Genomic DNA, 24988 nt, shown 5'->3' on the forward strand with positions numbered 1-24988 from the left:
AAGACGAGCTTACGGGAACGGCGCCTGCCACTTGGCATGTTGTGTTTGTCGAGTACCTTTTGTACCATACTCGGTAAAGATGGCTCCAGTAAGGGTTGGCGGGTGTTCTCGATGTTTACCAAGTACCGTCTTCGACAAAGTGTTCGCAGGTTTGCTTAGTACCTACTGCACGATACTCGGCGAACATGAGTCATTGGAGGGCGCCATGTGTCAAAAGGCTCGGAGGCCATAAGTCATAAAAGCAAGGCCATGCATAGAACTAAACTTGTCATGTTGACATTAAAAGTATAGCTAAGTGGTGAACTACTATCTAAAAACAATGAAAAAAAATTAGCATCCAAACATCTTAGAGGACACTACTAGGTAAAAAGAATGAATTTTCAATTAACATAGATCAGGTGTTGTGATTAGAACATGTTCAACATGGAGAGGTTGTAAGAAAAGAGAAACATATAGAATATACCACTAGTGTGCTAAAGAACGAGGCAAATGCCCGAGCGCCTGACCTATAAGTTTAAGCCCTAAATCTATTAATGTTCAAATTAGTGTGCAATCTTACCTTAACATAAGAAAAGGCAAGAAGCAACAAGTAGTCGATGATGTATAAGCCATTCCTAGAGATGTATTCGTTCCACCCGCCGTCGGCAGGACGTGCGCCTGTGCCAGCCCCCATTTCACTCGCCGCTGGTTAGTCCCTACGGTAGGTGAGAAACTAAGAGGGTGTTTTTTTCCCAGGATTTATTGGTTTAGGGACTTAAAAAAGTCTTTATAAGTCTCATCTAAACCAAACAGGAGGGACTTATAGGGACTTAAAGTAGGCATTTGAGACTTATAAATTAAGACTCTCAAGGAGGGACTTATAGAGACTTATAGTTGTAATATGGTTTTTTAGTCCATGTTAAGTCCCAGGAACCAAACGAGTAGAGACTTTTTAGGGACTTAAGATTTATAAGTTAGGACTAAAAAAAGTTCTAGGACTTAGGAACCAAACAGGGCATAAGGTTCTATTTGGTTCCAAATAAGTCACCAACTTATAAGTCGAAAAGTGCAAAAAGTGACTTATTTTGCCAAACGGATCCAACTTATAAATCACCGCAACTTATAAGTCATAAGTTGCTTCACCCCAACTTAAAACTTATAAGTCACCTCCTTTTACGTGGGTCCCATCACCTTTACATTAAAAAACAAGATGGAAATGTGTGGTCAGGTGACTTATAAGTCAGATGACAACCAAACAGACGTGACTTATAAGTCATTGATTTTAAGTCACCTAACTTATAAGTCAGGTGACTTATTGAAACCAAACAGACCTAACAGCCGAAATGACTGCTCGTTTCCTCTCTAGTAACTGCTGAACATTATGCTTGGTGAAGTCCTTTGGCAGCCGTAATTAATTAACCTATCAGTTAAATATTAACTGGACGCTTGGTAGGAGCCACCCCAGTTCTTTTTTTTTGCGGGTGACCCCAATTCTTTTCTGGTAGGAGTCCATTGCTTATCACAAGGTACACTGCTGCCCGGGTAAACCACCATGCATGGCAGAATTTGCCTCGTTCTTTATCACGTCTGTACGCTGTCTTGTGACCAGTGAGCCCGGGCAAGTCGGGCGCTGGCTCCGGTGAGTCATGGCGGGGCGGCGCCCGGCCAGACCTGTTGACGTGACCACGTTCGTGAAGCACTTCGTAGGCGGACACAGATTAGGTGACATGCACCTTTGCATGTCACCGTGTGACTTGCGGCCTGAATTCAAATTTAAACATTACGAAAAAATCTGAAAAAAAATCATGCATGTTCACAGCATATATTAAGATAACCCCTCAAAAATTCAGATCAAAATTCGAAACATACATCGAGAAGCAAAAAAGAGAAATCTGTCATGAATAGTTGTGAATGGTTCTCTATATATTATTCACATCTGAGTTTCTCTTTTTTGCTTCTCGATGTATATTTCGAATTTTGATCTGAATTTTTGAAGGGTTATCTTAATATGTGCTGTGAACATGCATGATTTTTTTTATATTTTTTACAATGTTCAAATTTAAATTCGGACCGCAAGGCACACGGTAACATGCAAAGGTGCATGTCACCTGATCTGTGTCCTTCGTAGGCGGCTTCCGGAGCACACGGAGTTTGACCAAGCCGAGGATGTCGGTTGTCTGCGGAGCCCACCCTGAGACGTACCCGCTGACCCATGAGGCCCACCTCGCAAAAGAATATATGGATCCGAATTCAGTTAAAGCTCGCCCTGCTGCCTGAAAATAATAAGTAGAGCAGCCAACCGGGAGAAAGAGAGAAAGAAAGAGAATCGCTCCGCCTGATCTGCGCTCTCGAGCCTGGCATCGTCGCGCCGCCATGGGGCTGCTGGCACTCAATCGGCTCATGTCTATGTAGCGGGATTCGCGTCGCCGGCCAACTCAAGGCCGTAGTAAGCCACCCGCCTCTCAGCTCCCTAGCTCCCTATCCATCTCTGCCATGTGTAGTTCTATTGTTCCTTTTTTGTGATGAATCTGTAATCTGTTCAACGTCTCACCAAAAGAGCTGGGCGGCCAATTGCGCGGGAGTACATGTTTTCAGAGAAAACAATCACTCTATATTGTAGGAGTACTATCTGTTGTTTTATTCCATCAGTATCTCTTCTAATTTTTTTTTCCAACCAATGCGTCGTCTATTTCAGACGGATTGGTGGCTTCATCCGTGGCTAAAAGGAAGGACTCACCCTGCCTGCACGATGACAATTCTCGAACTGATAAAAAATCGATATATTCAGGACCACCCCTTCCAGAGGTTTGCCATAAAATGCTCATAAATAATACTAGCAACTTGCTTATATTGCAAGTAAAATATCACTGTGACGGTTCTAGCTTGGCAAATTGGTGGATCAATACTACTCTCTCCGTTTCTAAGTATAAGTCTTTGTAGAGATTTCACTATGGACTACATACAGAGCAAAATAAGTGAATCTATACTCTAAAATGCATCTACATAAATTTGTATGTGGTTCATAATGGAATGTCTCCAAAGACTTATATTTAAGAACGGAGGAAGTAGTAGCTAAATAAAAAATATCTCTTGATACAGACTAGACTTCCTACTTTCCTAGCTATACCTATCCCCATACTAGTTGCTTCAACTTCTTCCTGTGTGATTGTGCCACCTCTGTGCTTTCGTTGGTTGACTTCATTGTAGTGCTCCCGAATTCCAGTAAAAAGTTATATGCTCAAAGTGCATACTCATTTCATTATAGTTTAGACATATGTTCGTGTCACTTTCACTGTTGCTGATAAATAAAAGCTGTTGGATTCTTTTATATGGTCTTGTGCACAGTTTCAATGTTCGGACATAATAACTACCTTATTGTTCGTGTGTCACTTCATCTGGTCTTATTTTTTTCCTTTTCAAAATTGAAGCAACTATCCGTGTTTACAATTTCTAAGATGGTTTTTCTCTAATGCTTGTTCATGCAGGACATATGGCACTATATACATTCTCTGCTTCCTCTGCGAGATGCTGCACGTGTTGCATGCGTGTCTCATTCATTTAACAGTTATTGGAGACGTTTTCCCAATCTCAGCTTAACTAGGGCAACCCTGGGTTTGAAAGGCGGGGTGTATGGAATGTCATGTAAAAAAGCGATAGATCTTGCAAGGAAAACCAACCACATCCTAGAAAACCACTCAGGCATTGGTGTTACAACACTCAAGCTTGAAATTTGTGATTTTCCCCTTTTCAGCACCTCCCGTGATGATCTCGATCGTTGGCTTGGTATTGCGGTTAAACCAGGGATTGAAGAACTTGACCTGGGTTTTTTTTCTCATGCTGCTATGTACAACTTCCCATTCTCACTTTTACCTGGTGGGTGGGACAAGTCGATTCGACAACTTCATCTCGCCAACTGTGCCTTCCGTCCCACGACTGGAGTTGACTATTTTAGAAGCCTGACTAGGCTGGATTTTGATTATGTGCATATTACAGAGGATGAGCTAAGTCACCTTCTTTCCAGTACAGTTCATTTGGAGAAACTGAGACTCATGGCATGCAACGAGTTAATTGCTCTGGAGATACCTAGCTTGCTGCATCGGCTTAGCCACCTGGTAGTCAGCAATTGCGGATATCTAAAAGTGATAAGGTGCAAAGCCCCTAATCTCTACAGTTTTGAGTATATGGGTGCCTTGCTACAACTATCACTTGGTGATTCATTGCAATACCTTGACATCCGTGCTTCATATGGGGATGTTGTTCATTATGCTTGTGCCAATCTTCCGCATATGGTGCCAAATCTTGAAGCTCTTTACATATCTTCGTCCTACGTGGTATACTCTTATACTCTTGATTATTAGATATCAGCATTACACAACAAACACTAGCAACTTGTATTTTCCTACGATGATTAATCTGATGTATTTTTGTGCAGAGGGATGCGGTGGTGGCACCTGGAAAATTCCTCCATGTCAAGCAACTGCTCATTGGGGTTTTATCCTCGGACTATGATTATTTCTCTCTGGTTTCTTTTCTTGATGGGTGTCCTTCCTTGGAGACTTTCATGTTGTATGTAAGTCTACAAATATAGTAAAACTATACGCACACAACTTGTAAACTATGTACAATACATACACACCCCTAGTACTGCTATGTATAGTTAAAGGAACTTTGTTTTCTGGAATTATTCTATGCTCTGCCTTAGAATAGTGTTACGCACATTTTTTTATATGTCGGGCGGAGCCATGCATTAGTTTAAGTATATGTTTTATCTTTTCACCGTTACTATTGATATTTGGCATCTATTGAATGCAGGTACAGTGGGGGAATCACATGGAGCAAGAATCAGTTTTAGGAGATTCTTTTCATGATCTAAGACAAATGCCAGGACACTTGCATAGGAGCATCAAGGATGTGCAGATCATTGGCTTCTGTTCTGCAGAGAGTATAGTTGAGTTGACATGCCATATGCTTGAGAATGCAAAGTCGCTTGCATGCCTTACACTGAGCACCTGTTTCGAGAGTGAGAATTCGTGTTCCGACGGTGAATACGATATATGCCTCCCAATGAGCAGGGATATGATCATGGAAGCCCATAAAGCACTCTTGGTCGTGGAGAGATACATTTTGGCGAAAGTTCCCTCAACGGTGGAGTTAAAAGTTATAGAGCCTTGCAGCCGGTGCAATGCTCTTGAAATTTAGGGCATGTTGTTTGTCCTGGCAAAATAGTCTCAACTCTACAATATGCATTGTTTTTTTTCTTTGAAACGCACGGTGTGAACCACTGTTTCAACCCAAACGGTTAGCCGCGGCGCATCCTTGCTCGGCACACTACACGTGCATCATGATGCTAGTACTCGAGATGGCATGCTGGTAGCGACAGTGACCGGACCAACACGGGGAAACGCCGGCCTGGCTCACCGTCGACGTCCCTCACGGCCTTAGGTGCCAGCTCCGGGATGACGCTTTGTCCCTTTCATTGTCATCGAGCTGCCACTGCATCTTGTACGACCACCGCGAGGAGAAGCTCCACCAGGGAGGCGAGCGCCAGCGGGTAGAGTGCGTGCCGGAGCAGCGCCGCCACAGCCCGCAAGCACGTCAGCGGGTAGGTCAGTCGGGACGAACCGGAACCCGCTCCGGAGGAGCAGGATGATGTACAAGCCCACGCGCGAGTCCAACCCCGAGTCCCGGTCGGTCTCCTGCAGCCAACGCTGCCCCTCCGACAGCAGGCAGCCCATCGTACCATCTCCAAGCGCTTCGTCTCAGCGTCGCTGACCCACCAGTCGACGTGCCGGCAGGTGGCGGTGGCGGTTGTAAAGATGCGTGAAGCGTATGCATCTGCAAGGATGCGTTGCGTGTTATATATAGGCAAAGGATTACAAGGTTAGTTGTTAGGTAGTTGGTAAATTGATCTCTAAGTCATATCCTATACAAGATCTATGAGATCGATCACAACAACCTAACAACCCGGTACAATACACAACGCCATCATTATCTACACATGTATACGGTTTATACAAGATACCGTATACACATTACATCAATACACTTTAACACGCCCCCTCAATCATAATTTTATCAAGTTGAGATTGTTCTTAAAATCTTCTAATTTCTGCCATGACAAGGCTTTGGTGAAGCCATCTGCAACCTGATCATTAGTAGAGATGAATCGAATGTCTAGTAGTCTTTTGGCTACTCTTTCTCTAACAAAATGATAGTCAACTTCAATATGCTTTGTTCTTGTATGAAATACTGGGTTTGCTGATAGATAAGTGGCACCAATATTGTCACACCACAGCCGTGCAACTGTAGAATGTTTTATGCCAAGTTCATTAAGCAACGCCTGAATCCATATCAGTTCAGCTGTAGCATTTGCCAAAGCCTTATATTCAGCTTCAGTACTGGACCTTGACACAGTTGCCTGCTTGCATGCGCTCCAAGAAATAAGGTTTGGTCCAAAGAAAACAGCAAAACCTCCTGTTGATCTACTGTCATCAGGACAGCATGCCCAGTCTGCATATGAGAAAGCACTCACCATAGTTGAGGTTGACTTTGTGAATTTTAATCATATACTCATAGTACCTCTGAGATATCTGAGAATTCTTTTAACTGCAGTCCAATGCTGAAGGGTAGGAGCATGCAGGAACTGACATACCTTGTTGACATGAAAACATATGTCAGGTCTTGTAAGTGTTAAGTATTGCAAAGCACCTACCACACTTCTGTAATTTGTACCTCCTTCAGCCCCCAAGGCCTCACCTTCCTCCTTGGATAATTTTTCTGTAGTTGAAAGAGGCATGTTGGAAACTTTACAATTCATCATACATGACCTTTTCAGTATATCTGACACATATTTCTCCTGACTCAGGACTATACCATCTGTTACTCTCTTTACTTCTATTCCCAAGAAATAATGCAAGTCACCAAGATCCTTTAGTGCAAAATCTTTCTTAAGATCCTCTAGCAATGCATTGGTTGCTTCATGCGATGAGCTAGCTACTATAATGTCATCAACATATACCAACATGAAAATGGTTACCTTGCCTTTCTTATAGAAGAAGAGTGACATGTCAGCCTTTCAAGGTTTAAAGCCAAGCCTTTGCAGTTTTTCACTTAACCTAGAGTACCATGCTCTGGGTGCTTGCTTTAGACCATATAATGCCTTGTCAAGATTACAAACATAATGATTCTTTCCTTTTACCTCATACCCAGGTGGCTGTTTCATGTAGACTTCCTCCTCTAAAACGCCATGAAGAAATGCATTCTGCACATCCAATTGACGAAGGCTCCAACTGTTTGATACTGCAATAGAGAGAACAAGTCTGACATTAGCTTCTTTAACAACGGGACTAAAGGTGTCCTCATAGTCAATGCCATATCGTTGTTTAAAACCTTTTGCTACTAGCCTAGCCTTGTATCTATCAATTTCTCCACTAGCTTTTCTCTTAATTCGATAGTGAAGGAAATATGCCCTAGAGGCAATAATAAAGTTATTATTTATTTCCTTATATCATGATAAATGTTTATTATTCATGCTAGAATTGTATTAACTGGAAACATATTACATGTGTGAATACATAGACAAACAGAATGTCACTAGTATGCCTCTACTTGACTAGCTCGTTGATCAAAGATGGTTAAGTTTCCTAACCATTGACATGAGTTATCATTTGATTAACGGGATCACATCATTAGGAGAATGATGTGATTGACCTGACCCATTCTGTTAGCTTAGCACCCGATCGTTTAGTATGTTGCTATTGCTTTCTTCATGACTTATACATGTTCCTATGACTATGAGATTATGCAACTCCCATTTACCGGAGGAACACTTTGTGTGCTACCAAACGTCACAACATAACTGGGTGATTATAAAGGTGCTCTACAGGTGTCTCCGAAGGTACTTGTTGAGTTGGCGTATTTCGAGATTAGGATTTGTCACTCCGATTGTCGGAGAGGTATCTCTGGGCCCTCTCGGTAATGCACATCACTTAAGCCTTGCAAGCATTGCAACTAATGAGTTAGTTGCGGGATGATGTATTACGGAACGAGTAAAGAGACTTGCCGGTAACGAGATTGAACTAGGTATTGAGATACCGACGATCGAATCTCGGGCAAGTAACATACCGATGACAAAGGAAACAACGTATGTTGTTATGCGGTCTGACCGATAAAGATCTTCGTAGATAATGTGGGATCCAATATGAGCATCCAGGTTTCGCTATTGGTTATTGACCGGAGACGTGTCTCGGTCATGTCTACATAGTTTTCGAACCCGTAGGGTCCGCACGCTTAACGTTTCGATGACAGTTATATTATGAGTTTATATGTTTTGATGTACCGAAGGTTGTTCGGAGTCCCGGATGTGATCACGGACATGACGAGGAGTCTCGAAATGGTCGAGACATGAAGATTGATATATTGGAAGCCTATCTTTGGATATCGGAAGTGTTCCGGGTGAAATCGGGATTTTACCGGAGTACCGGGAGGTTACCGGAACCCCCCGGGAGGTTAATGGGCCTTAGTGGGCCTTTACGAAGAAGAGGAGAGGCGGCCAGGGCTGGGCCGCGCGCCCCTCCCCTTAGTCCGAATAGGACAAGGAGAGGGGGGCGACGCCCCCCTTCCTTCCTCTCTCCCACCTCTTTCCCCCTCCCAAGTCCTAATCCAACTAGGAAAGTAGGGGGGAGTCCTACTCCCGGTGGGAGTAGGACTCCTCCTGGCGCGCCATCTCTCCTAGCCAGCCGCACCCCCCTTGCTCCTTTATATACAAGGGCAGGGGGCACCCTAGAGACATAACAATTGATCGTTTGATCCTTTTAGCCGTGTGCGGTGCCCCCCTCCACCATAGTCCACCTCGATAATACTGTAGCGGTGCTTAGGCAAAGCCCTGCGTCGGTAGAACATCATCATCGTCACCATGCTGTCGTGCTGACGAAACTCTCCCTCAACACTCGGCTGGATCGGAGTTCGAGGGACGTCATCGGGCTGAATGTGTGCTGAACTCGGAGGTGTCGTACGTTCGGTACTTGATCAGTCGGATCGTGAAGACGTACGACTACATCAACCGCGTTGTGCTAACACTTCCGCTTTCGGTCTATGAGGGTATGTGGACAACACTCCCCCTCTCGTTGTTGTGCATCACCATGATCTTGCGTGTGCGTAGGAATTTTTTTGAAATTACTACGTTCCCCAACAGTGGCACCAGAGCCAGGTTTTATGCGTAGATGTCATATGCATGAGTAGAACACAAGTGAGTTGTGGGCGATATAAGTCATACTGCTTACCAACATGTCATACTTTGGTTTGGCGGTATTGTTGGATGAAGCGGCCCGGACCGACATTACGCGTACGCTTACGCGAGACTGGTTCTACCGACGTGCTTTGCACACAGGTGGCTGGCGGGTGTCAGTTTCTCCAACTTTAGTTGAACCGAGTGTGGCTACGCCCGGTCCTTGCGAAAGTTAAAACAGCACCAACTTGACAAACTATCATTGTGGTTTTGGTGCGTACGTAAGAACGGTTCTTGCTAAACCCGTAGCAGCCACGTAAAATTTGCAACAACAATGTAGAGGACGTCTAACTTGTTTTTGCAGGGCATGTTGTGATGTGATATGGTCAAGACATGATGCTAAATTTTATTGTATGAGATGATCATGTTTTGTAACCGAGTTATCGACAACTGGCAGGAGCCATATGGTTGTCGCTTTATTGTATGCAATGCAATCGCCCTGTAATGCTTTACTTTATCACTAAGCGATAGCGATAGTCGTAGAAGCATAAGATTGGCGAGACGACAACGATGCTACGATGGAGATCAAGGTGTCGCACCGGTGACGATGGTGATCATGACAGTGCTTCGGAGATGGGCATCACAAGCACAAGATGATGATGGCCATATCATATCACTTATATTGATTGCATGTGATGTTTATCTTTTATGCATCTTATCTTGCTTTGATTGATGGTAGCATTATAAGATGATCCCTCACTAAATTATCAAAGTAAAAGTGTTCTCCCTGAGTATGCACCGTTGCGAAAGTTCTTCGTGCTGAGACACCACGTGATGATCGGGTGTGATAGGCTCTACGTACAAATACAACGGGTGCAAAACAGTTGGACACGCGGAATACTCAGGTTAAACTTGACGAGCCTAGCATATAACAGATATGGCCTCGGAACACGGAGACCGAAAGGTCGAGCGTGAATCATATAGTAGATATGATCAACATAGTGATGTTCACCATTGAAACTACTCCATCTCACGTGATGATCGGACATGGTTTAGTTGATATGGATCACGTAATCACTTAGAGGATTAGAGAGATGTCTATCTAAGTGGGAGTTCTTAAGTAATATGATTAAATTGAACTTAAATTTATCATGAACTTAGTACCTAATAGTATCTTGCTTGTCTATGTTGATTGTAGATAGATGGCCCGTGTTGTTGTTCCATTGAATTTTAATGCGTTCCTTGAGAAAGCAAAGTTAAAAGATGATGGTAGCAATTACACTGACTGGGTCCGTAACTTGAGGATTATCCTCATTCCTGCACATAAAAGTTATGTCCTGGAATCACTGCTAGGTGTACCACCTGCACCAGAAACTGCAGGCATTGTGAATGCCTGGCAGTCATGTGTTGATGACTACTCGATAGTTCAGTGTGCCATGCTTTACGGCTTAGAACCGGGACTTCAACGACGTTTTGAACTTCATGGAGCATATGAGATGTTCCAGGAGTTGAAGTTAATATTTCAAAAGAATGCCTGGGTTGAGAGATATGAAGTCTCCAATAAGTTCTACAGCTGCAAGATGGAGGAGAATAATTCTGTCAGTGAGCATATACTCAAGATGTCTGGGTACTGCAATCACTTGATTCAACTGGGAGTTAATCTTCCGGATGATAGCGTCATTGACAGAATTCTCCAATCACTGCCACCAAACTACAAGAGCCTCGTCATGAACTATAATATGCAAGGGATGGATAAGACAATTCCCGAGCTCTTCGCAATGCTAAAGGCAGCGGAGGTAGAAATCAAGAAGGAGCATCAAGTGTTGATGGTCAATAAGACCACCAGTTTCAAGAAAAAGGGCAAAGGTAAGAATAAGGGGAACTTCAAAAAGAACAGCAAGCAAGTTGCTTCTCAGGAGAAGAAACCCAAGTCTGGACCTAAGCCTGAGACTGGGTGCTTCTACTGCAAGCAGACTGGTCACTGGAAGCGGAACTGCCCCAAGTATTTGGCGGATAAGAAGGATAGCAAGGTGAACAAAGGTATATGTGATATACATGTTATTGATGTGTTCCTTACTAATGCTCGCAGTAGCACCTGGGTATTTGATACTGGTTCTATTGCTAATATTTGCAATTCGAAACATGGGCTACGGATTAAGCGAAGATTGGCTAAGGATGAGGTGACGATGCGCGTGGGAAATGGTTCCAAAGTTGATGTGACCACGGTCGGCACGCTACCTCTACATCTACCTTCGGGATTAGTATTAGACCTAAATAATTGTTATTTGGTGCCATCGTTGAGCATGAACATTATATCTGGATCTTGTTTGATGCGAGACGGTTATTCATTTAAATCAGAGAATAATGGTTGTTCTATTTATATGAGTAATATCTTTTATGGTCATGCACCCTTGAAGAGTGGTCTATTTTTGTTGAATCTCGATAGTAGTGATACACATATTCATAATATTGATGCCAAAAGATGCAGAGTTGATAATGACAGTGCAACTTATTTGTGGCACTGCCGTTTAGGTCATATCAGTGTAAAGCGCATGAAGAAACTCCATACTGATGGACTTTTGGAACCACTTGATTATGAATCACTTGGTACTTGCGAACCATGCCTCATGGGCAAGATGACTAAAACGCCGTTCTCCGGTACTATGGAGAGAGCAACAGATTTGTTGGAGATCATACACACAGATGTATGTGGTCCGATGAATGTTGATGCTCGTGGCGGATATCGTTATTTTCTCACCTTCATAGATGATTTAAGCAGATATGGGTATATCTACTTAATTAAACATAAGTCTGAAACGTTTGAAAAGTTCAAAGAATTTCAGAGTGAAGTTGAAAATCATCGTAACAAGAAAATAAAATTTCTACGATCTGATCGTGGAGGAGAATATTTGAGTTATGAGTTTGGTCTTCATTTGAAACAATGCGGAATAGTTTCGCAACTCACGCCACCCGGAACACCACAGCGTAATGGTGTGTCCGAACGTCGTAATCGTACTTTACTAGATATGGTGCGATCTATGATGTCTCTTACTGATTTACCGCTATCATTTTGGGGTTATGCTTTAGAGACGGCCGCATTCACGTTAAATAGGGCACCATCGAAATCCGTTGAGACGACGCCTTATGAGCTGTGGTTTGGTAAGAAACCAAAGTTGTCATTTCTGAAAGTTAGGGGCTGCGATGCTTATGTGAAAAATCTTCAACCTGATAAGCTCGAACCCAAATCAGAGAAATGTGTCTTCATAGGATACCCAAAGGAGACTGTTGGGTACACATTCTATCACAGATCCGAAGGAAAGACTTTTGTTGCTAAATTCAGAGTTTTTCTAGAGAAAGAGTTTCTCTCGAAAGAAGTGAGTGGGAGGAAAGTAGAACTTGATGAGGTAACTGTACCTGCTCCCTTGTTGGAAAGTAGTTCATCACACAAACAAGTTTCTGCGACACCTACACCAATTAGTGAGGAAGTTAATGATGATGATCATGAAACTTCAGATCAAGTTGTTACTGAACTTCGTAGGTCAACCAGAGTAAGATCCGCACCAGAGTGGTACGGTAATCCTATTCTGGAAGTTATGTGTAACGCCCTCGATGCGGATGACATGAACAAGTTTTATGCAATTTTTTATTAGAAGTTGACAAGAGCATTATGAAGCACTTGTCACCGTGGTGGAAAGAAAAGGGGTGCCACGGCAACGAATCCGAAAATGATGCCACGGCAACATATCGGACCGGCAACTCGATTGAGATCCCGGTGCAAAAGAAAGTACAACGGGAGCGTGACATGCGATAGAAGGTGGGGTGCTCCCGGTTACCGGGTTCCCACATGACGGTGACAAGGTAAAAGAGGGCAACATTCACCGACAAATCGAGCACGGTGCAAGCACGAGCATCTCATACATCGCAAGCATTCGTTCGAGGACGTCGTCTCGGGGTTATACCTTCGAAGCATGCAAACAAGACGGTTCGGGTTCGATGGGACGTAGTGGAAGTAAGCGTTCTCGCGACGGTAGATGAAGTAGTGGTACACGTCTCGGAGAAGGACTTGACGCATACGAATCCCTTTGGGTTAATCGGGTGCTCGTTCGCGTTGTAATCGTGCATGGTTCGTAGACGTCCAATGCACCCGTAGAGGTACTTGGCACCCGTAGAGGTCGTACACCGATCCAGAAGAGGAACTTGGCGTTTCGTGTAGACGAACTTGGCGCATCCGAAGGGTCATCGAGTGCTGGTTTTTGGTGAAGTCCGGGTCTTCAGTGACGTTAGCTGTGCATGTTCCAACATCAAACCTGGAGGGACACCGACGTCATGGTACTTGGTGAATCCCGGAGATGGTACTTGACGATCCAGGTATGGGTCTTGGCGGTCTTGACGAATCCAAGTGACACCAGGCACACGTCCACGGTAGTCTTCGAACTTGGGCTCCGGGTAGATGACTTGAGGGTCTCAGTCAGGAGCACTTGTGGCAAAGAAATGCCCGCGAACGAGATAAGGCAGCATGAACAGGAGGCAGATGACACGTTCAGGCGAGCGGCGGGGCTCCCTGGTCGGAGTCGGTAGGGACGGCACGAGGCGGTGATGAAGAGGAGGTCGCAGGGAGAGCTGCTGGAGGTGGAAGCAGAGGGTCGCCGGGCGGCGGAGGTACGGCGGCGCTCCGGTAGCAGGAGGCGAAGGCGGAGATAGTCCGGTTGGGCAACGTGAATGCATCTGAAGGCGGAGACGACACGCGAGGAGGAGGTCGGGGATGGGTCGTCGAGGCTGGATCCTGGGTGGACGCGCACAAGAGGAGGCTCGAGGCGCACTGGAGGTAGCCGGGGTGCACGGAGCAGCGACGGTCGTCGGAGGTGAGGACGTGGGGTCGAAGAAGAGGCGACCGGCGGGGCAGGAGTAGAGCAACAACCGCGGCAGGACTTGCGCCTCGATGAAGAGCAGCAGCAACGAGCGGCTCCAGGAGAGGGCGTAGAGAAGGAGCTTCGGCGAAGGAACATCGAGGGCGAGCCGGGTCGAGGGTGGCGAGCTCACAGGGTCGCGGGGTGGTCGTCCAGGGGCCTCACTCCTCTCCTTTCCCGCGGGAGGCGGCACGAGCGATGGAGAGGGAGATGGGAGCTTCGGTCGTGAGGAAGAGCGAGAGGAGGGAGATGGGATCGAGCGGTAAGAGGCTGGCGGCGCGAGGTGGAGAACGTGGGAGAGAGGCAGAAGCCTCGCTAGGGTTTGGCTGGGCCTCGATGGCCTAGGGTTACGGGAAGGTGGGGGCGCAGCTGGGCCTTAGAGGCCACTGGAGACTGGGCCTAGGCGGCTATGGGAGAACTTAGAGGAGGCCGGCCTGGGTCGGGTCAGAGAGGCCCAGTTGGGCTGGCTCTCCTCTCTCCATCTTATTTCTTTAACAAAAAACAAGAGAAGAAAAGAAAAGAAAGAGGGGGGGGGGGGTTAGGGAACGAAGTTGGACTCGCGGATAAATTTCCCGGACTCACAAAAATGAGTTTGATCCTGCAAAATAGAAGTGGGCACGCGGTTGAAGTTGAATTCAAACTCATTTGAAATTGATTCCAAATGACTTGAATAGGAAGTGAGGTTTGGGAAGGTCCAAAAATATTGAGACTTTTGGAGGAGCCTCAAAAAAAGAAGAAATAATTTTCGGCAAGGTTTGGAGATCAACTCGAAGCAGAAAGGTATGGGATTATCTGCACGTGTGTTATGGATGATTCCAAATTATTGGAATATAATTTATATAGCTCCCTAAAATATTGGGATAATATGTTTTAAAGAGTAATCACCATAGTGAATATCCCTCGATTTAAATGGACCGAAGAACCATGCAATTTATTTAGTTGAGTTAAGAAAAGAAATGACATGATGGCATGATGACATGATGCAATGCACATGATGCAAAGATGAAAGCGATGAACCAAACAAATCACCCGATGAAACCCGGAAACCCCGGTCTTGGGGCGTCACAACACTCCACCACTACGAGAGGATCTCGTCCCGAGATCTAGGATGGCACTGGAGGGAAAACAGAAGAGAAAGAGAAGAGGTAAAAATAAGTTGCTTCTTTGACCAACGAGTGAAACCATGAACCTTGAAAAGGTTAAGCCATTCGAGAAAAGAATGCAACGGAGATGAATAAAGTTGAAGAGAGGAACATCACAAAGCCTCCGGAAGGAAGAAATAGAAGATAGATCGTCACAATAAGAGATCGGAGAAAGAAATGACAACTCTCACAAATATAATTGAAAGAGCATGCCTACGAAGAAAAAGTTGGACGGAGTTGTTGGAAAACCAACAATGAAAAGAGTAAGCTTGATATGGTCTTATGGAATACATCTCAAATTATGAGGTGACAACCTGTCACTCACGGGAAGAAGAATTGGATTGATAAGAACAAGGAGATGAGAAACTTATTTCACCGGGAGGATAAATGAAGAACTTGGATCATTATAAGCACCATAAATAGCAAAATCCTTAGGGAAAGCTTTAGGTGAAATATAACCCATGGTAATTCCAATGAAGAGATTGATGGATTTAAATATCTCAATCTTGTGAATGTAGAATGATATATTACCACCTCAAAAGATAAGGGAGAAACAATTGCACTCCGGATTACAGGATGAAGAAAGCATGAGCTCCTCAGAAAAGAATCTCAATGAAAAACTTCTAGACGGAATTAAATCCTTTATGAACCCTCATGTAGAACCTTCATGAAGAACTCCGGTAACAAAAGGATAACGAGAAGAAAGAGAAGTTGAAAACACAAGGTGAATCCTTGTAATGATTTAGATGGATCTTCGCGACGATATATTTGAGAGAGTTTGGAACTCCGAAAAAATAATAGATAAAGCATCTCGAACCGAGAATTTGATGAGCCTCCAGAATAAAGAATTGAATTTACACGATGAAACAAAGAATAAGAATTACATTATGCTTATCCTTCACCAATTAAAATTGATGACAAACAGCGGATTTGGCATACTACTTATTCTCATAGAAAATATTAAGAGAGATATAACATAAACTTGAGAAGGTCTACAACGATCTACCGGTAGAATTGAAACAACAAATGAATTGATAAGATAAAGAAGGAAGAGAAATGTTGGCCGAAACACCGTAAGAATTGAAAACAAACGAAGTAAAGGGGTGAATCACCGGTAAGAATTAGCAAATGAACGAAGATACATGAGACAGTTTAGATGCAAGTGAACGAAGAGATCGTGAATTGATTAGAGAAAACTTGAACGAAGCACCGGTAAGATTTTTGAAGAACGAGAGCTGAAAGCTGAAATGGATAATCCCGAAATGATGGCCTTCGGATAAACAAACTGAAAAACTCTTGAAATGCTCCGGATAGGTGAAAAGAATTCTCCCAATCGAATATAATTATGAGAGGATGGCCTTGAACTAGAACCACGAATCTTGAAGAGAATGGATCAAAATTGAGAGAAAATTCTTCTTCGGTCTTCAAAATCTGAGAATTACGACGAGAAACACCACCATGCATTGTTGAGATACTCCGGAATGACGATTTTAAAGGTTGAACCAATGATGAAAAGAAATGAAAGATCTTGGAGAAAGACATTTGGCTGATGACAATTCATTCTTACGTCAAACTTCGACAAGAATTTGATGGTAGCTCTGGGAAAATAAGAAGAGTCAGGTAAGATCCTGGGAAAAGACCTGTGGGTTAGGGCCCACTCAAGAGAAACACCGTTGAAATGATTAAAAAGAGAGATTGCACCGGTTGAATTAAAAGGCTTGAATGAGATAACATCCTCAAAATAGCTTGAACGGATTAAGAGTGGAAACACGAATCTTCTGAGATATCTTTAGCACTCCGTAACAAAAGAATAGCAAGCGGGGAATATTAAGAGGTGCACCGGCATAAGTAGGCATTGGGCAAAAAGAAAAGGAGTATGCTCAATACCAAAGCTTGAATTAAATCCATCGGAGAAGAAAATGAGTGACGAGAGACGAACTTGAAGCTTCGATAGCATCTTCTTGCGAATCACCGGATAAGAATATTGACGAAAAAGGAATGGAGAAGCTTCCCATCAATAAAATGGATACTTGATTAAGAAATATGAGTCCTTGAAAAAACAAGGGTGGGAGGGTGGGAAAAACAAAGACAACTTGGAACGGATGAAGCAAACACCGTTGAGAAGAACTGATAATTGATCTTGCGAATGTTGAAGTGATCGGATCCACTAGAAGAGAAGCACACCGGTTGAAAAGGATTGACATGACAGTCTCGATGACCGAGAAGGATTAGTTTTCACATCGGAGTATGAGAACACCATTTGGGGAAGGTATGGAATCAACACTTGACATTGAAGCAACTCGAACACCACAACTCAAAACAAAGCAAAGGATTGGCTTACAGAACAAGCCGGAACAAACATATAATAGAGATTTCGTCCGAAGTTTTCGTGGTGGGGCCTACACGGGCTCGATCGTATAGCACCATCATGTACAAGGCAGTGCACATGACATACGAAGCGTCCCCGAGTCGGCATAGCCAAGGACTCTTTAAGAAACAATGAGACCACTGTAAAACCAACCGTGAATAGGCGGGCCACTAGACGTCGAACCCCAATTTCGTATCATACATCTGTCGGAAAGATATCCTAAGAGCTACTTGAATTCCCACTTATAAACTCCCAAAATTTTCCGGTTATGCAATCAGGTGTTGGGGATACAGGGGAAGCATAATATCTCACCCAAAGCTAGCAAATCCTACATCCAGCTGTATCCATTCTTCAACACATAACCAAGAAACCTTCGGAAATCGTCTACCTCAACCTTCGAAAAGCATCCGTTATACGAGTTATGGCAATACTCCCGAACTCCCGCCCCAGTACTGGGTGGCGTCGAGGTTATCTCACCAACAACTGCATAAAAGAGATTTTCGATGTCGGCGAACTAAACTCAGGTATTCCAGAACTGCAACGATAAAATTGTGACGACAACACCTCGGAGCTCAACTCCCCGGGACACTGCCACAACCCCTAAAGACAGGAGGCACCAAGAACAATGTTCTCGTCACAAAACCATCGGAACGATTCCAAGATACCCGCGTGATCCTAAATTTTTTTAGTGAAATTTGAGAAGAGAAGAGTCAAAACTCTACGTCAGGATGCCTTACCAGAGCGATGAAGGGACTGGGGAGTAAAAAGAATTCCTAAACTCTCCGATATATAATTCCTAGATGACTCAAAACATTTTTCTAGACTCAACAACGGCAGCTAATTCGATCAAGCAGTGGGGATCCTAAGGTCGGGGAAGGCTCCGATTACCAACTTGTAACACCCTCGATGCGGATGACATGAACAAGTTTTATGCAATTTTTTATTAGAAGTTGACAAGAGCATTATGAAGCACTTGTCACCGTGGTGGAAAGAAAAGGGGTGCCATGGCAACGAATCCGAAAATGATGCCACGGCAACATATCGGACCGGCAACTCGATTGAGATGCCAGTGCAAAAGAAAGTGCGACGGGAGCGTGACATGCGATAGAAGGTGGGGTGCTCCCGGTTACCGGGTTCCCACATGACGGTGACAAGGTAAAAGAGGGCAACGTGCACCGAAAAATCGAGCACGGTACAAGCACGAGCATCTCATACATCACAAGCATTCGTTCAAGGACGTCGTCTCGGGGTTATACCTTCGAAGCGTGCAAACGAGACGGTTCGGGTTTGATGGGACGTAGTGGAAGTAAGCGTTCTCGCGACGGTAGATGAAGTTGTGGTACACGTCTCGGAGAAGGACTTGACGCATACGAATCCCTTCGGGGTAATCGGGTGCTCATTCGCGTTGTAATCGTGCATGGTTCGTAGACGTCCAATGCGCCCGTAGAGGTACTTGGCACAACATTACAAAGGTCGTACACCGATCCAGAAGAGGAACTTGGCGTTTCGTGTAGACGAACTTGGCGCATCTAAAGGGTCATTGAGTGCTGGTTTTTGGTGAAGTCCGGGTCTTCGGCGACGTTAGCTGTGCATGTTCCAACATCAAACCTGGAGGGACACCGACGTCATGGTACTTGGTGAATCCCGGAGATGGTACTTGACGATCCAGGTATGGGTCTTGGCGGTCTTGACGAATCCAAGTGACACCAGGCACACGTCCACGGTAGTCTTCGAACTTGGGCTCCGGGTAGATGACTTGAGGGTCTCAGTCAGGAGCACTTGTGGCAAAGAAATGCCCGCGAACGAGACAAGGCAGCATGAACAGGAGGCAGATGCCACGTTCAGGCGAGCGGCGGGGCTCCCTGGTCGGAGTCGGTAGGGACGGCACGAGGCGGTGATGAAGAGGAGGTCGCAGGGAGAGCTGCTGGAGGTGGAAGCAGAGGGTCGCCGGGCGGCGGAGGTATGGCGGCGCTCCGGTAGCAGGAGGCGAAGGCAGAGATAGTCCGGTTGGGCGACGTGAATGCATCTGAAGGTGGAGACGGCACGCGAGGAGGAGGTCGGGGATGGGTCGTCGAGGCTGGATCCTGGGTGGACGCGCACAAGAGGAGGCTCGAGGCGTGCTGGAGGTAGCCGGGGTGCACGGAGCGGCGACGGTCGTCGGAGGTGAGGACGCGGGGTCAAGGAAGAGGCGACCGGCGAGGCAGGAGCAGAGCAACAACCGCAGCAGGACTTGCGCCTCGATGAAGAGCAGTAGCAGCGAGCGGCTCCAGGAGAGGGCGTAGAGAAGGAGCTCCGGTGAAGGCACGTCGAGGGCGAGCCAGGTCGAGGGTGGCGAGCTCACGGGGTCGCGGGGTGGTCGTCCAGGGGCCTCATTCCTCTCCTTTCCCGCGAGAGGCGGCACGAGCGATGGAGGGGGAGATGGGAGCTTCGGTCGTGAGGAAGAGCGGGAGGAGGGAGATGGGATCGAGCGGTAAGAGGCTGGCGGCGCGAGGTGGAGAACGTGGGAGAGAGGCAGAAGCCTCGCTAGGGTTCGGCTGGGCCTCGATGGCCTAGGGTTACGGGAAGGTGGGGGCGCAGCTGGGCCTTAGAGGCCACTGGAGACTGGGCCTAGGCGGCTGCGGGAGAACTTAGAGGAGGCCGGCCTGGGTCGGGTCAGAGAGGCCCAGTTGGGCTGGCTCTCCTCTCTCCATCTTATTTCTTTAACAAAAAACAAGAGAAGAAAAGAAAAGAAAGAGGGGGGGGGGGTTAGGGAACGAAGTTGGACTCGCGGATAAATTTCCCGGACTCACAAAAATGAGTTTGATCCCGCAAAATAGAAGTGGTCACGCGGTTGAAGTTGAATTCAAACTCATTTGAAATTGATTCCAAATGACTTGAATAGGAAGTGAGGTTTGGGAAGGTCCAAAAATATCGAGACTTTTGGAGGAGCCTCAAAAAAAGAAGAAATAATTTTCGGCAAGGTTTGGAGATCAACTCGAAGCAGAAAGGTATGGGATTATCTGCACGTGTGTTATGGGTGATTCCAAATTATTGGAATATAATTTATATAGCTCCCTAAAATATTGGGATAATATGCTTTAAAGAGTAATCACCATAGTGAATATCCCTCGATTTAAATGGACCGAAGAACCATGCAATTTATTTAGTTGAGTTAAGAAAAGAAATGACATGATGGCATGATGACATGATGCAATGCACATGATGCAAAGATGAAAGCGATGAACCAAACAAATCACCCGATGAAACCCGGAAACCCTGGAAGGCAACTGAAGCTCCGGTCTTGGGGCGTCACATTATGTTACTAGACCATGACGAACCTACGAACTATGAAGAAGCGATGGTGAGCCCAGATTCCGCAAAATGGCTTGAGGCCATGAAATCTGAGATGGGATCCATGTATGAGAACAAAGTGTGGACTTTGGTTGACTTGCCCGGTGATCGGCAAGCAATTGAGAATAAATGGATCTTCAAGAAGAAGACTGACGTTGACGGTAATGTTACTATCTATAAAGCTCAACTTGTTGCGAAAGATTTTCGACAAGTTCAAGGGATTGACTACGATGAGACCTTCTCACCCGTAGCGATGCTTAAGTCTGTCCGAATCATGTTAGCAATTGCCGCATTTTATGATTATGAAATTTGGCAAATGGATGTCAAAACTGCATTCCTAAATGGATTTCTAGAAGAAGAGTTGTATATGATGCAACCGGAAGGTTTTGTCGATCCAAAGGGAGCTAACAAAGTGTGCAAGCTCCAGTGATCCATTTATGGACTGGTGCAAGCCTCTCGGAGTTGGAATAAATGCTTTGATAGTGTGATCAAAGCATTTGGTTTTGTATAGACTTTTGGAGAAGCCTGTATTTACAAGAAAGTGAGTGGGAGCTCTGTAGCATTTCTAATATTATATGTGGATGACATATTGTTGATTGGAAATGATATAGAATTTCTGGATAGCATAAAGGGATACTTGAATAAGAGTTTTTCAATGAAAGACCTTAGTGAAGCTGCTTATATATTGGGCATCAAGATCTATAGAGATAGATCAAAACGCTTAATTGGACTTTCACAAAGCACATATCTTGACAAAGTTTTGAAGAAGTTCAAAATGGATCAAGCAAAGAAAGGGTTCTTGCCTATGTTACAAGGTGTGAAGTTGAGTAAGATTCAATGCCCGACCACTGCAGAAGATAGAGATAAAATGAAAGATGTTCCCTATGCTTCAGCCATAGGCTCTATCATGTATGCAATGCTGTGTACCAGACCTGATGTGTGCCTTGCTATAAGTCTAACAGGGAGGTACCAAAGTAATCCAGGAGTGGATCACTGGACAGCGGTCAAGAACATCCTGAAATACCTGAAAAGGACTAAGGATATGTTTCTCGTTTATGGAGGTGACAAAGAGCTCATCGTAAATGGTTACATTGATGCAAGCTTTGACACTGATCCGGACGATTCTAAATCGCAAACCGGATACGTGTTTACATTGAACGGTGGAGCTGTCAGTTGGTGCAGTTCTAAACAAAGCGTCGTGGTGGGATCTACGTGTGAAGCGGAGTACATAGCTACTTCGGAAGCAGCAAATGAAGGAGTCTGGATGAAGGAGTTCATATCCGATCTAGGTGTCATACCTAGTGCATCGGGACCAATGAAAATCTTTTGTGACAATACTGGTGCAATTGCCATGGCGAAGGAATCCAGATTTCACAAGAGAACCAAGCACATCAAGAGACGCTTCAATTCCATCCGGGATTTAGTCCAGGTGGGAAACATAGAAATTTGCAAGATACATACGGATCTGAATGTTGTAGACCCGTTGACTAAGCCTCTTCCACGAGCAAAACATGATCAGCACCAAGGCTCCATGGGTGTTAGAATCATTACTGTGTAATCTAGATTATTGACTCTAGTGCAAGTGGGACACTGAAGGAAATATGCCCTAGAGGCAATAATAAAGTTATTATTTATTTCCTTATGTCATGATAAATGTTTATTATTCATGCTAGAATTGTATTAACCGGAAACATAATACATGTGTGAATACATAGACAAATAGAGTGTCACTAGTATGCCTCTACTTGACTAGCTCGTTGATCAAAGATGGTTAAGTTTCCTAACCATTGACATGAGTTGTCATTTGATTAACGGGATCACATCATTAGGAGAATGATGTGATTGACCTGGCCCATTCCGTTAGCTTAGCACCCGATCGTTTAGTATGTTGCTATTGCTTTCTTCATGACTTATACATGTTCCTATGACTATGAGATTATGCAACTCCCGTTTACCGGAGGAACACTTTGTGTGCTACCAAACGTCACAACGTAACTGGGTGATTATAAAGGTGCTCTACATGTGTCTCCGAAGGTACTTGTTGAGTTGGCGTATTTCGAGATTAGGATTTGTCACTCCGATTGTCGGAGAGGTATCTCTGGGCCCTCTCGGTAATGCACATCACTTAAGCCTTGCAAGAATTGCAACTAATGAGTTAGTTGCGGGATGATGTATTACGGAACGAGTAAAGAGACTTGCCGGTAACGAGATTGAACTAGGTATTGAGATACTGATGATCGAATCTCGGGCAAGTAACATACCGATGACAAAGGGAACAACGTATGTTGTTATGCGGTCTGACCGATAAAGATCTTCGTAGAATATGTGGGAGCCAATATGAGCATCCAGGTTCCGCTATTGGTTATTGACCGAAGACGTGTCTCGGTCATGTCTACATAGTTCTCGAACCCATAGGGTCCGCACGCTTAACGTTTCGATGACAGTTATATTATGAGTTTATATGTTTTGATGTACCGAAGGTTGTTCGGAGTCCCGGATGTGATCACGGACATGACGAGGAGTCTCGAATTGTTCAAGACCTGAAGATTGATATATTGGAAGCCTATGTTTGGATATCAGAACTGTTCCGGGTGAAATCGGGATTTTACCGGAGTACCGGGAGGTTACCGGAACCCCCCGGGAGGTTAATGGGGCTTAGTGGGCCTTTACGGATAAGAGGAGAGGTGGCCAGGGCTGGGCCGCGCGCCCCTCCCCCCTAGTCCGAGTAGGACAAGGAGAGGGGGCCGGCGCCCCCCCCCCTTCCTTCCCCTCTCCCTCCTCTTTCCCCCTCCCAAGTCCTAATCCAACTAGGAAAGGGGGGAGTCCTACTCCTGGTGGGAGTAGGACTCCTCCTGGCGCGCCCTCTCTGCTGGCCGGCCGCACCCCCCTTGCTCCTTTATATACAGGGGCAGGGGGCACCCTAGAGACACAACAATTGATCGTTTGATCTTTTTAGCCGTGTGCGGTGCCCCCCTCCACCATAGTCCACCTCGATAATACTGTAGCCGTTCTTAGGCGAAGCCCTGCGTCGGTAGAACATCATCATCGTCACCATGCTGTCGTGCTGACGAAACTCTCCCTCAACACTCGACTGGATCGGAGCTCAAGGGACGTCATCGGGCTGAACGTGTGCTGCACTCGGAGGTGCCGTACATTCGGTACTTGATCGGTCGGATCGTGAAGACGTACGACTACATCAACCGCATTGTGCTAACGCTTCCACTTTCGGTCTACGAGGGTACATGGACAACACTCTCCCCTCTCGTTGCTGTGCATCACCATGATCTTGCGTGTGCGTAGGAATTTTTTTGAAATTACTACGTTCCCCAACAGATAGACCCACTTGCAATCGATATTGTTTCTGCTTCTCTGTGGAGGAACTAGATGCCACGTTCTATTTTTAACAAGAGCATTGTATTCCTCATCCATATAATTTTTCCAATTCTTATTTTCAAAAGCCTCACCTAGACTGTTTGGCTCACCCATGGCAGCTAGGCCACCAAAACGAGTGTTGACATACCTGACCGTACTATCTGTATGGACCTTAGGTTTTAGAATTCCATGTCGCGATCTTGTTCCCTGTGTTGGCACAGGCACAGGAGCAGAAGCCGGTGCCACAGAGGATCCCGACGAATCTGCCGTCGCATCAGACCCAGGCGCACCCGATCCAAGGTGGGTGCCGGCGGGATTTGCCTGCGGCGCGCACGCGTCCCGTGGCTGCAGTTGTCGAGTCGCCGGTTGGCTGGACCCAGACGCAGGAGACCTCTCGGGCCCAGACAAATGATTGGCGGGCGCTGGCGCAGGGGACCGCTCATCGCGGTATACGCGTGTAGATGGCCCACCACCGGGCCCATTGCTTGTCGTGGAGCCACCAGCAGGACCGCAGGGGGACGCATCCCCGCGCGATGATGGCCCGCCTGGCCCCAAGGCGGATGCGCCTCCACTGCCTGGCGCGACAGGCGAGAGAGGAGGCGCATCCCGGGATCGCTGCCGGGCGAATCTGGCGCAGACCCTGGATCATCCTCGTGTTTCGTGT

At 45.6% G+C, this 24988-nt stretch overlaps 2 protein-coding genes across 2 annotated transcripts; both read left to right on the forward strand.

The window, feature by feature from the left end:
• The first annotated feature begins 2682 nt into the window (after window positions 1–2682).
• LOC147972047 (uncharacterized) lies at window positions 2683–5178 on the forward strand. The gene is made up of 4 exons (XM_087522918.1): window positions 2683–2784; window positions 3465–4310; window positions 4412–4549; window positions 4792–5178. Exons 2-4 carry the CDS (start codon window positions 3615–3617, stop codon window positions 5176–5178), a joined length of 1221 nt encoding a protein of 406 aa, XP_087379044.1. The 5' UTR covers window positions 2683–2784; window positions 3465–3614.
• A 5229-nt stretch (window positions 5179–10407) lies between these two features.
• Window positions 10408–24785, forward strand: LOC147972048 (uncharacterized). Its single transcript, XM_087524212.1, has 2 exons — window positions 10408–11304; window positions 24501–24785. The coding sequence occupies exons 1-2, from the start codon at window positions 10408–10410 to the stop codon at window positions 24783–24785; spliced, it is 1182 nt and encodes a 393-aa protein (XP_087380338.1).
• The last annotated feature ends 203 nt before the right edge of the window (window positions 24786–24988 follow it).

This window comes from Triticum urartu, chromosome 5A (assembly GCF_056163025.1).
Source record: "Triticum urartu cultivar PI428250 chromosome 5A, HENAU_Tu73, whole genome shotgun sequence".
NCBI lineage: Eukaryota > Viridiplantae > Streptophyta > Magnoliopsida > Poales > Poaceae > Triticum > Triticum urartu.